At 38.0% G+C, this 12,709-nt stretch overlaps 1 protein-coding gene across 1 annotated transcript in view; it reads left to right on the top strand.

Annotated features, from left to right (window-relative positions):
* HEATR5B (HEAT repeat containing 5B) overlaps positions 1-12,709 on the top strand; it is a 59,276-nt gene that overhangs the window by 19,343 nt on the left and 27,224 nt on the right. Inside the window, exons 17-22 of the mRNA XM_086461811.1 lie at positions 1,692-1,882; positions 3,331-3,490; positions 6,314-6,503; positions 7,858-8,027; positions 10,393-10,537; positions 11,346-11,585. Of these exons, the coding sequence (XP_086317937.1) occupies positions 1,692-1,882; positions 3,331-3,490; positions 6,314-6,503; positions 7,858-8,027; positions 10,393-10,537; positions 11,346-11,585 (1,096 nt within the window). The remainder of the gene's footprint in view (positions 1-1,691; positions 1,883-3,330; positions 3,491-6,313; positions 6,504-7,857; positions 8,028-10,392; positions 10,538-11,345; positions 11,586-12,709) is intronic.

Genomic DNA, 12,709 nt, shown 5'->3' with positions numbered 1-12,709 from the left:
AAGTTGTAAACTTGTAATGGACGCCAAAGTTCAGCGATGTGATTGATCGATTTGTGTTTGATACAAAAGGCTGTTAGAACATTACTAAAGCTACCACTTAAACATTCAAAAGTTTGAAAATACCAAAATTGATTTTTTATTTTTTTTTCCAGATATTAGTCTGGATGTATCTTGTGTGCCAATGTATCTCTTGTCTGCATGTATCAGTTTAGAGCACAGATGAGGCTCATGTAGTCAGCACTCTGTGGTGTTCAGACTGTCTTTTTTCTTTTTCAATTCTGTAGTTTTATTTGCACTTTGATTTTAAGTACTTTGTCATATTGCATAGAATTCTAGATTCTTATGTCCAGTCCCACAGACTACAGTTACAGCGCTCTGTTCTCTATCTGCACATGGAAATCCGGCCTCATGGTATCGAGTTGGGAAGCTAGACAGCAAGTCACAAATAGTATTGCTATGAAATACTTCATTTCAGTGACTTGCATCGCCTCAAGGCTTTGTGGAACAGTGTCTTAGAGTGTAGGATTTTCTTTCTACTAGTCAAATTTCTTAAGGCGTTTCTAGTTTTTTCCTGATGATGTTTTATATAGTTTCCAGTTCGTGAATCTGTTGGACAACATCTGTCGTGGTCATCCTTGTTCATCTTCAGAGCAACTAAGTCCTGTACGCTGAGGAAGCTACCCTCATAGAAGTGCCAACTGTAATTAAAGATTGGATGAGTTTCTTCTCGTCTGACTTTTGCCATACAAAAAATGACTGCCTAGTTTAAGCTAGTAGTTACTGGGGCTCCATGCCTTGGGTTGATGAGCGAAACACATTGGCAAAACAGCACTTCTCTTCTTTGCTGTGTTCTTAGGAATGTGAACCATGTTGCTACAAGTTGAAAAGTAGATTCAGAGACAGATGCCTGGAATTTCCCATGCCATGCCAAATGGCCAAAGAATTGTCCAAGTTAGGCTGAAATGAGGATTTCAGAACAGAAGATGATAATCTGTGGTAGAGCCATCAAGTTGTTCCTTTATAATACATGCAGTGTTTGTACTTTACATCTGTTTAATAATTTTTTCTGAAGTAAAAGACTTTTTGAAAGTTGTAATGAAAGGTGATGTACTACTAATGAAATATGGGAACCAAAGAAGCTGCAGAAGCAGTGTTTAGTGTTACTGTTTCGTAAAATGTTCATGTAACAGGCTGTATAAATGTTTGCAAAGATGTGACTGTTAAGAAAAAAATATTTTTATGTACCTTAAGTGTCTTTGATTTAAGTGATTCTTGCAGAAACATGAGCTGTGGTTTTCCTGTCTGACAGAAAGAGATGTTGCAGTTAGATTTTAAAGCTTCTCTCTTTTTCTTTTTTTTTTTTTTTTTTCTTCCTTCTGGATTAACCTGTGTAAAGCTAGCTCAGGTTCAGTAGCACTAGGGTGCATCTAGCACCGTAATGCATTTGATAAAAAAGACTGGTGCAATAGGTCTTCCAGTATGTGAAATAGGTGGTGTGTTTACGAACGTAAGACCGAGTATGTTGTTGATTTTGAGTTTCAAATATTTTCAGCCAGTATATTTTAGGATAAATGCCCACAAATGTAAACAAAAGGAAAAGTGCCTAATTTTTAACTGAAGATCTCAATTATAGTAAAATTGCTCTTACATCTTCCCTTTCTCCTCTGCTTTGGAATGTTTTTTTCATGTAGGGTTTAGCTGAGAATAAAAGCACATTAGGACCAGAAGAAGTCCGCAAGTCTGCTTTGACACTGGTAATGGGTGCCCTTGATAATCCTAACCCAATCTTGAGATGTGCAGCAGGCGAAGCTCTCGGCAGAATGGCTCAAGTGGTTGGAGAAGCCTCTTTCATTGCTAGAATGGCTCAGTACAGTTTTGATAAGTAAGTTGGTTTTGATTCAGGAAAGGAAATAAAAATATAACTTAACATAGTTTGGAAGATTCTGTACTACTAAATACCATATTGATTATTCTCTTCGTGCTTGATTGCTGTGATTATGTAGATCTGACAAATCTTCCAACAGTCTTCCCTTTTGGTATATTTCATGTGATTCTTCAAGGAATAAAAGCTTAGTTGCTAAACTCCTTGGAACGTGAAATGATACCAATTGACTAGTTTTTGATGAGTTGCTTAAAGGTGACTAAACTGCTTCAGATACATAAATGCAGCTTACACTAAGTATGTCTGTAATATGAATTGTGTGATAGTGGTTCTGTTTCATCAAAACATCCTCTTAACATACTGATTTAACGTAACTACTGGCCCGTAATTTTTTTCCATATTCTGTTGATCATCTCAGGTCTTTAGAAAGATGTCTGGTAGATAGACCAAGACAACATATTGCCCAGTTTTTGACTTAAATCGGAGACATCAGCCTGTCTGTGAATCAGAATGTGCCTGCCTCAGGGCTGCAGCCTGTGTTTTTGGCTAGCCAGGCTGCGTGCTGCAGGCACATAGCCTCAGTCCAGCTCTTCTGCCTCTGGGTAATTCAGTTTTTCCCGTCATTTCATCTTATAATCAAGTACATCGCCTTTATTGTCTTTCCTTGAATTTCTATTACTGGGACTATTTGCTTGGTTTCTTATCTAGGATTCAGTCTATTGACACTGTCCAGGAATTTTTTTATATTTGACCTTTGCATTTACTTTGTTCACTGATGGCTAAGAGCATGCTTGCCTCTCATAGACAGACAACTCAACGAGGGGAAAAAAACAAAAAATCTTTCTTTGTTCTAATTAGGATATCCTTTTTTTCTCTTCCCCCCCCCCCCCCCCCCCCCGAAAAAGTTTTTAATTGAAAAGCTGTATATGTGACGTGCATTCAGAAGCAGAAGTATTGTGAAAAATACTGAACAAGTCACTGCTTCATACAACTAGGTCATTCAGAATGCTATTCATTCTGTTTTAGTTTCATTAATAAAACTGTTTAAAAAAAGAAAGGGTTATTGGAAAAGCCATAGAATTCAGCTGTAGAAGAAAACAACTATATTAAGTTATTCAGTTGACTTTGCAGTAGAAGATATAGCTGTGGGTTTCTGTGTCATTTCTCAATATGTGTTATTTTTTCCATTCTTGATTCCTTTTTCACTGCAGTGGTCTAGCAATTTTGGGGGGGTGGGGTGGGGTGGTGTTTGTGGACCTTATATGTAATCTGGTTTAATAGCAATATAGATTAAGCACATTATTTATGCTTTTGTTGTTAAGGCTTCTCAAGATCTTGTAAGTGGCCTGCAAAATTTTGTTAGTCATTTGCACTGTTATGGTACTTGAAGGGTTCTTTGTAACAAACTTAGTGAGTTACATGATTTCCTTTTGTTTAAACATTGATAGGTTAAAATCTGCTCGAGATGTTGTATCAAGAACGGGCCATTCGTTAGCTCTGGGCTGTCTTCATCGGTATGTTGGTGGAATAGGTTCTGGACAGCATCTGAAGACTAGTGTCAGTATTCTCTTGGCTTTGGCACAAGATGGAACCTCTCCTGAAGTCCAGGTAAAAAAGACAATCACCACAAAACTACTTTAAAATATTCAGGATGAAAATTAAAAATCAGATTACCTGTTCAGATGTTCTTTAATGGAGATCGTCACATGTAAGCCAAATCGTATGTATGTAGCGTGTGCCAGGGAACATGAAGGAAGCAGAACTTTCCTTATAAACTCTTGCAGTATAGAGTCCCAAGTACGTACTGCAACTAAAATGTAATGTTACTGTTAGTTAGGGAGGCAGTTGCAAGTGGTCACGTTAATTCAGACTGACAGGTTTCTGCTTGTCAGCTGAGCCAGAGTAATTCCCTGTGGGCATATTCCTAACTGACTGTAATTGTAAAGCAAAATGTGGTTGTTGTACCTTAGCTGCCTAAACAAAAGTTTTTAATAACTAGCTGAGGGTTAACATGTACATGATCAGTTACTGGAGTATCAGGTGATGAGCAGTAGCTTTGTTTACCAAGTCATTTCTCTGTATGGGATACTGTGAACACGGAATGACAGTACATCATCTTTGGGGGACTTGTATTATGACAACAAAAATCTGTTGCAAGCTAAACTGAAGTTGGGGACAGAAGGGGAACTAGTAGGAGCTAAGTGCAAGGCAAAGCAAAGGTGGGGAGGGTTTTCTATCCACTATGGGCTACAGACATGTGGAGTCTCATAAGCGGACAACTTGACTGCTGAAAGTTGCTGGTAGAGTAAAAAGGGGACTAAACACGCTGCTGAAAGAGCAGTTCCTTTGGAGCTGCTGAACAGATATAAACACTGTGCAGTTCAGAAAGTTTCCCGAGCTGAAAATACTTGAAAATGGGGAGAATACGCTGTCTTTACTCTCCCAGGAGAAATTTGAGGGGTCAGTCTCTTGGTCTACCTTTACTCACCCTTAACCATCTGTTTGTGGCTGCTGGTGTAAAAAGAAGAGAGGGCTGGATGGACCAGTACATCTGTCTTCATGGTAAGAAGTCAAATAGTAGAGGGAAAAGTGATGATGATTTTTTTTTTTTTTCCTCTAGCAATGAAATCCATCAAAGCACTAGAATAAAAGAATTACTTCAGAAAGGGAAGAAAAAAAAAAGAAAGAAAACTTTTTTGAGTAAAACAAAGTGTCTTGTCTGTAATTATTGTTCTTCAAAGATTATGGTGTAATTGCATGATAAAACAGTTAGGTTTTTGTCATTCTTTTCACAAGTTACTGCAAGGAGCGATTATCTGCAACAGTGAGTGACTGTTACGCTTCAGCAGCGCGAAGTTTTGTGCCACCGGTGACTAGGGGCACTTTATACCCGCAGACTGAGAAGATGAAGCCCCTAGTAACTGTACAGAATCATACTTCCACCTTGGTTTAAATTGTTAACTTGATAGAACATGTACTAGAGTACCTTCTTATTCCTTTTCCTTAGGGCAATAAAAACAAATAATCAAAATAATCAAGCTTATAACTTGGGAAAACAAGCCTAGTTTTGTTTGGAGATAGCGTTTGAAAAATAATAATCTAGGTGTACAATTTGAAGTGTCTTTTCAATTTTCTTAGCTTTTATAAGGTAAGACAAAGTTCAGTTTGTATATGTAACTTCATATATGAGTATGTAATTTTGTGGCATATAATTGTGTATCATTCATTTAAAAAATTAAATAGAAGGGGTTACTGCTCTATGAAAAAAATTTGAAGGGAAAGCCCGGGTGGAACTTGTATACCTACCTTATTTTCTGTTGAGAGTACAATACCAGGCCACTATCAAAACCTAAGCTTTTAAGCCTCATCCTTCACTAGATCAGTCTGGATACACCAAAACTCTATGGGAATATGAGTAATAGAAATTTGCAGGAATGAAAAGATAAGCTGTAATGTGCTACCATGTGGTGAGGACTGTAGAAGCAGTTACATGATTGCTGGTGCTAATGGTTTTTGGGTCGCATCAGAGAGGATTAATAAGGAGCAATTTTAAAGGCAGGTTTTCCAGCTTATTGCAAAGAGTCTAGCTTTGTAACCGTAACTTAGTTACGGTTTTATCTTAGTCTTTTCAGTGCAATTGCAGCATGTACTTAATGGAAGAAAATTTTCAAATATGATTGTTTAGTATGACGTTATGGAGAGATAGCTAATGCTTTCAGGTCTGTCAGGGGAATTTATTTCTTATCAAATGTCAGTGACCAAAAAGACTGCCCTCTTGCCCACTTCTTGCTTTTGACAGTTACGGTAAATTCTTTTCTTCTTCTGTTACTTACTTATCTTGCAACTGAAATAGGTTGATCTTTCACCCTTTTTTTTCTCATCCTATAGTACAAAGACTGTGAATGAACAGCACTGTTTTCGTCTCTTGCACCCTTTAATAAGAAAATTAATTAGAAAATGCATGTGAACCTTTCAGCTGGTCATGAAAATCAGTTTCTGCTGGAATGTCAAATGCACTCCCCACTAAGGACTTTGTCAACTGCCCATTTCAGACTCTGCATCCAATTTTACAGTGTCATGGTTCTCTCTTTTTCTGTCTTAAAAAAAAAAAAAAGTGACTCTTAAGTGGGTGTCGTGTTTGTGTTTGCATTTTTCTTCCTCAAAGTGCTTAACCGTTTTTTTGCTAAAATTCTTTGTTTTCTTCATCTCCGTTACCCCCAAAACTGCCGATAGCCAAAGAATATGCTAGAGATCTTTAAACTCCCAGGTGGTTGCTTGAGATTCTGAGGCCTTTGAAACACTTTTGGAGCCAGAGTAGTTAACTAGACATGTTCAAGCAAGGACTTACAGAGCTAGGCTGAGTCTGCATACAAAACTGTTTACGTTTCCTAAATGTATCCCTGAAAAAATATTCCTTTGCTTTTTTGATAGACCTGGTCTCTCCATTCGCTTGCCTTGATAGTAGATTCTAGTGGACCAATGTATCGTGGATATGTGGAGCCAACGCTTTCTCTAGTCCTTACTCTGCTCTTAACTGTTCCACCATCGCATACAGAAGTGCATCAATGCTTAGGCCGATGTCTTGGAGCTATAATAACTACTGTTGGGCCTGAGCTGCAAGGTTAGTGGGAATTTGAAGAGAAAACGAAAGACCTAACTTGTATAAAGATAATATATTGCAATCTTAAATGGAAAAAAAATATTTTTGGCTGTTGCATTGGAGGGGGGAGGGGGGGGATGTTGACAAATTCAGTTACAGTTCTGCGAGCAGCCTCACTTCTGATCCAGCTTATAACTGCTTGGGGCTTTTTTGACTGCAGTTTGAGATTTCTATGAAGAAGTTGCAGTGAGGTATGGTGTTCTGGCTAGTGGCAAGTTTGCACAGCAGGCAAAAGATGGGAAACACCTTTGCTGCGTATTTTGCCACGTATATTTTTGTGTATAGGTGTGGCAAGAGGCAGGATTTTTCCTCCACCTTTTCAACACATGTTGATTTTATTTTTAACTGATGGCAAGATCTTAAGTTTGACGTAATTGATAATATTGTGAACTATAGCTCATTTCCATTCATTCTTGATATTCTTAGATCACTTTACCTTACTGTAGAGAATAAGATCTTGTCATGCCTAGCACTATATCTGAAATTCTCCGTCTCAGATGGCAAAAGACATGGATTTGTAACTTTGTCTAACTGGGATTTTTAGGAATATTTACAGGATGGTCTTTGATGCAGTGCCAGAGAGGCAGCCACTAGTGAAATTTTAACTCTAAATAACTGGTCTTAAATTTCTGGTTACAAAAAATAGCTAGGTGGTTTAATTGAACTTGTGTATCTGCTAGCTGTGTGCTAACCTTTTGCTCTGGAGTGTTGTTAACTTTTTAGATAAACAACTTATGTAGAATGTCTTCCACAGGTTAACGTTTTTCTGTGGTTCAAGTTTTTTTATAAACCTGATGCAGGTTAATTCTTAAAATACAGAATGGGATTATTTTTCGAATTAAATACTGTCCTTTTGAACGTTTGTCCTATTAGAACAGTGTAACACATCTAATGTAGCTGACTAAAGTCACCTGCATACATGTATGCTAGCTTAAGCATTATCTGATATTTTAGGAAATGGTTCGGTGCAGGAAAATGTTGCCTGTATGTATGGAATGAAAGAAACTTTCAAAATTTAAATTCAGGTAATTTTACTGGTTTCATGTCCTGGGAAGATATTCTCAAAATATTTCTGACTGAAGGTCATTGATCCAAAATTTTATTTGGACAGGACATTAGCTGAGCTAAAAAAGAGATATTGAAACACTCTCTAATGTTTCTTTGAAGTTGTGTAGATACTGATTTTGCAGAAAAGTTGCATGTTAATATGTGATGAACTTGGAAGCATTCAAAATTCTTGTTTCTCAAAGGCTTCAAGTCTACAGTTGTCATACAAAAATTTTGCTGTGTTAAGGATATTGTATTCCATCATTAGGTAATGGAGCTACAATTTCAACGATCCGTTCTTCCTGTTTGGTGGGATGTGCAATCACACAAGACCATTCAGACTCGCTTGTTCAGGCAGCTGCCATATCCTGCCTTCAGCAGCTTCATATGTTTGCACCACGGCATGTCAACCTGTCCAGTCTGGTTCCCAGTCTTTGTGTGAGTATAAAATGCATCTCTTTTGTTCCTCGAAGTTTTATGCATGTGCTTAGTAGAGGACAGGAGAAGTACTTAGCAGGATGTCTAGGATACCTGTAAGTGATAAGCAAGTCACATTTGCAAAAACACTGGAGTGCAGTAAAAGGATGTCTGTCCCCAAGCCATTTCAGATCTTTTCAGAACGCTCCCCAAATTGAAGTCACAGGGTCTGATTGTCTTTCACCCTAGATAGTGCAAGATAGCAAGCATTTATATGTAATATGTCTGAGTAAAAGGATGCTGAAATGCTCTATTTCTTCCAACTGATTGCACGCGCAGGGCGGAGTGAGTGAGTTGGGGAAGGATAGGAGAATTTGGATTTATTTTACCACTGTCAGCATAGTAGATGCTGACATTCAAATTCTTGTGCTGCTATTGTTAGCTACTTTCTCCCTCCATTAGTGTTCTGTCAGCAAGTGCTGGCTTAAGCCTGGGAGTGAGGCAGAGGCTCAGACCCAAAACATACAAATATGGCTGTAAGAGGAAAGGTGTTGTGTGGGTGTGCGTTTTGGTGTGGGGTTTTTTTTTTAATTTTTGTTATTCCTCTTTTTTAAAAATTATTTTTTAGAAGGTTCAGCAGTCCAATACTGAGAAATTTGGAAAGCTTCTCCCTAATGTCTGTTTCGCAAAGTTCTTTGTGCCATTCTTTGTGGAACTGGTGGTTCTGTGTTATCTGAAGGAGTGTGATCCTACTTATGTCAACGTTGGACTTTTTACTTAATGTGCCATGCAGCCTTTCCCTAGGGCATCCTCTCATCATTACATGCTCTGCCCCTGGCACGGACCCTTGCTTCACCCCCCACCCACTCTAGAGCACTCCTGGGAGTGCACTGTGTTCCCAGAATCTGTCACTTGTCCTTTCACAAAGTCTTGCATGAAAGGGATGCAATGTACCCAAAAGTAGTAGGCCCTCTTATGTCAGTACAATGTGTAACATAACAAATGAACCCTATAGCCACTTACTGTGTAAGAACAAGTGAGTAATATTACAGACAATGAAGTTCATACAGGAGTGGCTAGTGCTGTTTTGAAAACTTTCCCCAGGGTTTTCTGCTCTCTCTTTCCTGTCCACTATGGTCCTCTGCTGAACAAAAGCTATTTTCCCTCTCTTTTCTTATATGCCCTGCTTCCAAGTAAATCCTACTTAGTTTCATAAATATTCCTCTGAAGTGTTTTTTGCATTTCTTTATACTACAAATACATAGATATGTAGGCATGGTCTGCCTTACGTGCCCTATTAGCAAATTCTTAGTTGTTCACCTTTGTGTGGAAATAATGCCAGGTATCAAAATTGAACCACACAATTCCACAATCTAGTTTCATTTCTACTTCCTGCATCGGCTTCATAACCTTTAGTTCTTTGCTTTGTAACTTAAAATGAGGAATATTCTTTCCGTTAATTAAATCCCTCAAATGTTCTGTGGTTTAGTTCCATTAAAACAACCACAGTGTCATATTTAGAGGTTCTTTAAAGTCTGCTTTTTTGGGGGGGGCTAAAATCTTGTCTATTCGTATGGGGAATAAAGATCTACTGTTAAAATGCTTTATAAACCATACAATCCTTTCATTTAGGAAAGCAATTTCCATCCACATAATACCCTAATACCGAGAAAACGAATGTGTATTTGGTTTATTAAAAACAAATTCCCCAGGGTAAATAAAGAATCAGAGTTTCTTAAAGAGCACTCATCGTCTCTTCACAGTTCTCTGTGCAGCTACTTCCCCTCAGGAAAATAGGGACCATGCACAATTCTTCTATAAGAAAAATATTTTTTTTGTACTTGAGGTGATTCAACAGGATTTAGAAGCCGATATTAGTTAGCAAAGAAATCTGAAGCAGTCTTATTGAGAGACACATACAAAACTTATGCTATGAATTCTGTTACAAGTTTGAGATAAAACTTTTTATGATAGCTGAGATAAAAGTTTTTATGATAGCTGTGTGTGCACCTCATGATGGCTTTGTGTGTGAAAGAATGTGATTTACACTATAGCAGAATATGAGGTTGAGTAGTACTGAGGAGTGTAACGGATTGGAAAGTATAATTAATTTAAATCACACTGGCGCAGTAGTTCCAATATTTAAGCTCTTATCTCTTTAACCAGATAACAGCTGTCAGCTCTGTATGTCAGCTTTATTTTCATATTTGTACATTGTAAAAAGTGCTTACTTCAGAACTTTCAAGGTCTTGTAAAGAGCTTGGTACCCAGCAGCTCACACATGGGCATATAAATGAAAACTAGAATGCTGTTAGTCGTTAGCAGCGCTGATTTATTGATACGGGGGTGCAGCAATTCACTCACCTGTAATGGTTCTGATTTTTAGGTTCATTTGTGTAGCTCACACTTGCTGCTTCGCCGGGCTGCAGTTGCATGTTTACGACAGCTTGCTCAGAGAGAGGCAGCAGAAGTATGTGAATATGCCATGAGCTTAGCGAAAAATGCTGGAGACAAAGAAAACAGTGGGATCAGTAAGTGTTCCTTTCAAGCGTCTTTTTCGTAACAGTTGAGTGCACATATGTGTGTGTGTGTGTGTGTATGTGTGGTTTGCTTTCAGAGAGAGAGAAAAAAAACCCCTACAACAGAAAAACAACCTAAAATGGTCCCTTCCCTGCTTACCTCTTGAATTTCACTTATAATTTTACTTTTTATAAAGTTCAGACTTAAACTTCTCTGTCCCATTAAGACTGGCAATCAAATAGGGAATGCAGTGTTTATACAGTGGAAACATTTTACAGTTTTTCTGGTATTTTAGGTCTTGCTCTTTTAAAAATTTACTTAATTATATGCTATTTGATTGAGATATCTGGTTGTGTTATATGCTGTTAGCAGCATGTGGACTTTGCTGGTGGGTTCAATACTTACATGTATGATTTTATTCTGAAAATAGGCTCAACAGTGGTGATCAGCGCACTCTTCATACAAACATAGAATTGTGAACTTAGTCAAATCACACCAGTTAAGCCTGTTGCTGGAAAGATTCTTTATAGAGTCCAGTACTTTTAGGGGTTTTTACAAGTTCATGGGGTATGTACCTTGAGGAGAGTTAGAAATTTTTTTTCTTTGGAAGTGATGCTAGGAGGTGTTATGAAGTAAATTAAGTAATTGCTGTATTAAAATCTTTCTAGTGTTAATTCAGAAGGAATTCAGTGGCATCTTGGTGTATCATTGCCTGAACTATACACACACAAAGACACAATGTCCAATTCTAGTCTGTTATTCCAAATTTTAAAGCCGAGTTAATGATTTCAGGAAAAATTTCTTATCATCACTTTACAGATACCAATCCTTTTGCACCAGGAGCTGGTTCTCGGCGAGATGCTCATTGCCGGCATCAGGGGGTGAACATAACAGAGACAGGCCTTGAAGGCGTCCTTTTTGGAATGTTGGATCGGGAGACTGATCGGAAGTTGTGCTCAGATATCCACGATACTCTGGGACATATGCTTTCGTCGCTGGCAGTAGAAAACCTTTCTCACTGGCTAATGCTTTGTAAGGATGTCCTTGCAGCTTCCAGTGGTAAGTGTTCTATAGTGTTTACATAAACGACAGTATGTCCTTAGTATTAGCATCTTCTGGCGATATTTGTTTGGAGCTTGTGTGTTTTATCCTAGTTAAGATGTAGCTTATATTGTGTGTAAAACTTTGATTATAGTGCATTAAAACTTCCTTAGAAAGAAGAAGTCATCAATGTTATGTTAAGTTTTAGAATATTGCTTTTGAGAACAAAAAGTTAACTTCCTTAAAGTAGGATTGCTAGCAGAGAAACAGTGTGATTATTACTCTGACATTTCAGAGTAAAAAGGCAGACGTATTCTTTTTAGCCTTTGTGCATCAGGACCATGCAGAAAGAAGTGCTGTACATGCTCTGAGCTTTCTTTTATGAGGTTTTGTGTGTTACTGATGTGATGATGGGGTCACCGTGGTGACGAAACTTTGGCTTGTGGTTCAGCTTTGCAGGCTTGTTTGTACAGATCTTGTCCTCCGAGACCTTATTCCTGTTTTTCAGCTTGTAGGATGGTTGTGAAGCAGATTCTGCTCATTTGCCTTGCGTTTATACTTGTTTATTGCCATGCTGTGAGTTCATCCTGAAGCTCCTTCTAAATGTTGCCATCTTTACATTTACTGATGAGTAATGCTACCTACAATTTCTTTATGCAATGTAGTTACCGTGTATCTGCTCAGTGAGAAAGACCTTGTTTTCTGAGTTTGAAGTTGGCATGTCCTTTTCTTACTTCACGTGGGATGGGTTTTAAAGTTTTTAACAAGGTTGTCCAATCTCTTATTTATTCATTTATTAGTAGGTGAAATAATCTCTGAGAGGACCGTATGTATATGAATTTCTCTCAGCTGTACTTTAAGACAGCAACTTCATTTTGAACTTCTTTGATCCAAATAACTGCACATGAACAAAATCTCTTCACTTTTTGAGCAGAGATTTACAAATCAGCCACATAAGGTCCTGGATGCCTTCTCAAAACACTCTTGGTGTGAACAGGAATCACCCATGTTTGATTTGCTATACCCTCTTTGTCTGTTTCTTGAATGTCTTGGCTCTTAGCTGCTTAAACTTTCTAAGAAGCCTGCCTTAGGGTGGGTTATCCTTGCAGTAATTTCTTCTTGTTCTCCTCTAATTATTGCCA

The sequence above is a fragment of the Leptosomus discolor genome, chromosome 2 (genome assembly GCF_034619465.1).
Source record: "Leptosomus discolor isolate bLepDis1 chromosome 2, bLepDis1.hap2, whole genome shotgun sequence".
In the NCBI taxonomy this organism is placed as follows: domain Eukaryota; kingdom Metazoa; phylum Chordata; class Aves; order Leptosomiformes; family Leptosomidae; genus Leptosomus; species Leptosomus discolor.
The sequence above is the reverse complement of the archived record's forward strand: the minus strand, read 5'-3'. Positions and strand labels throughout refer to the sequence as shown.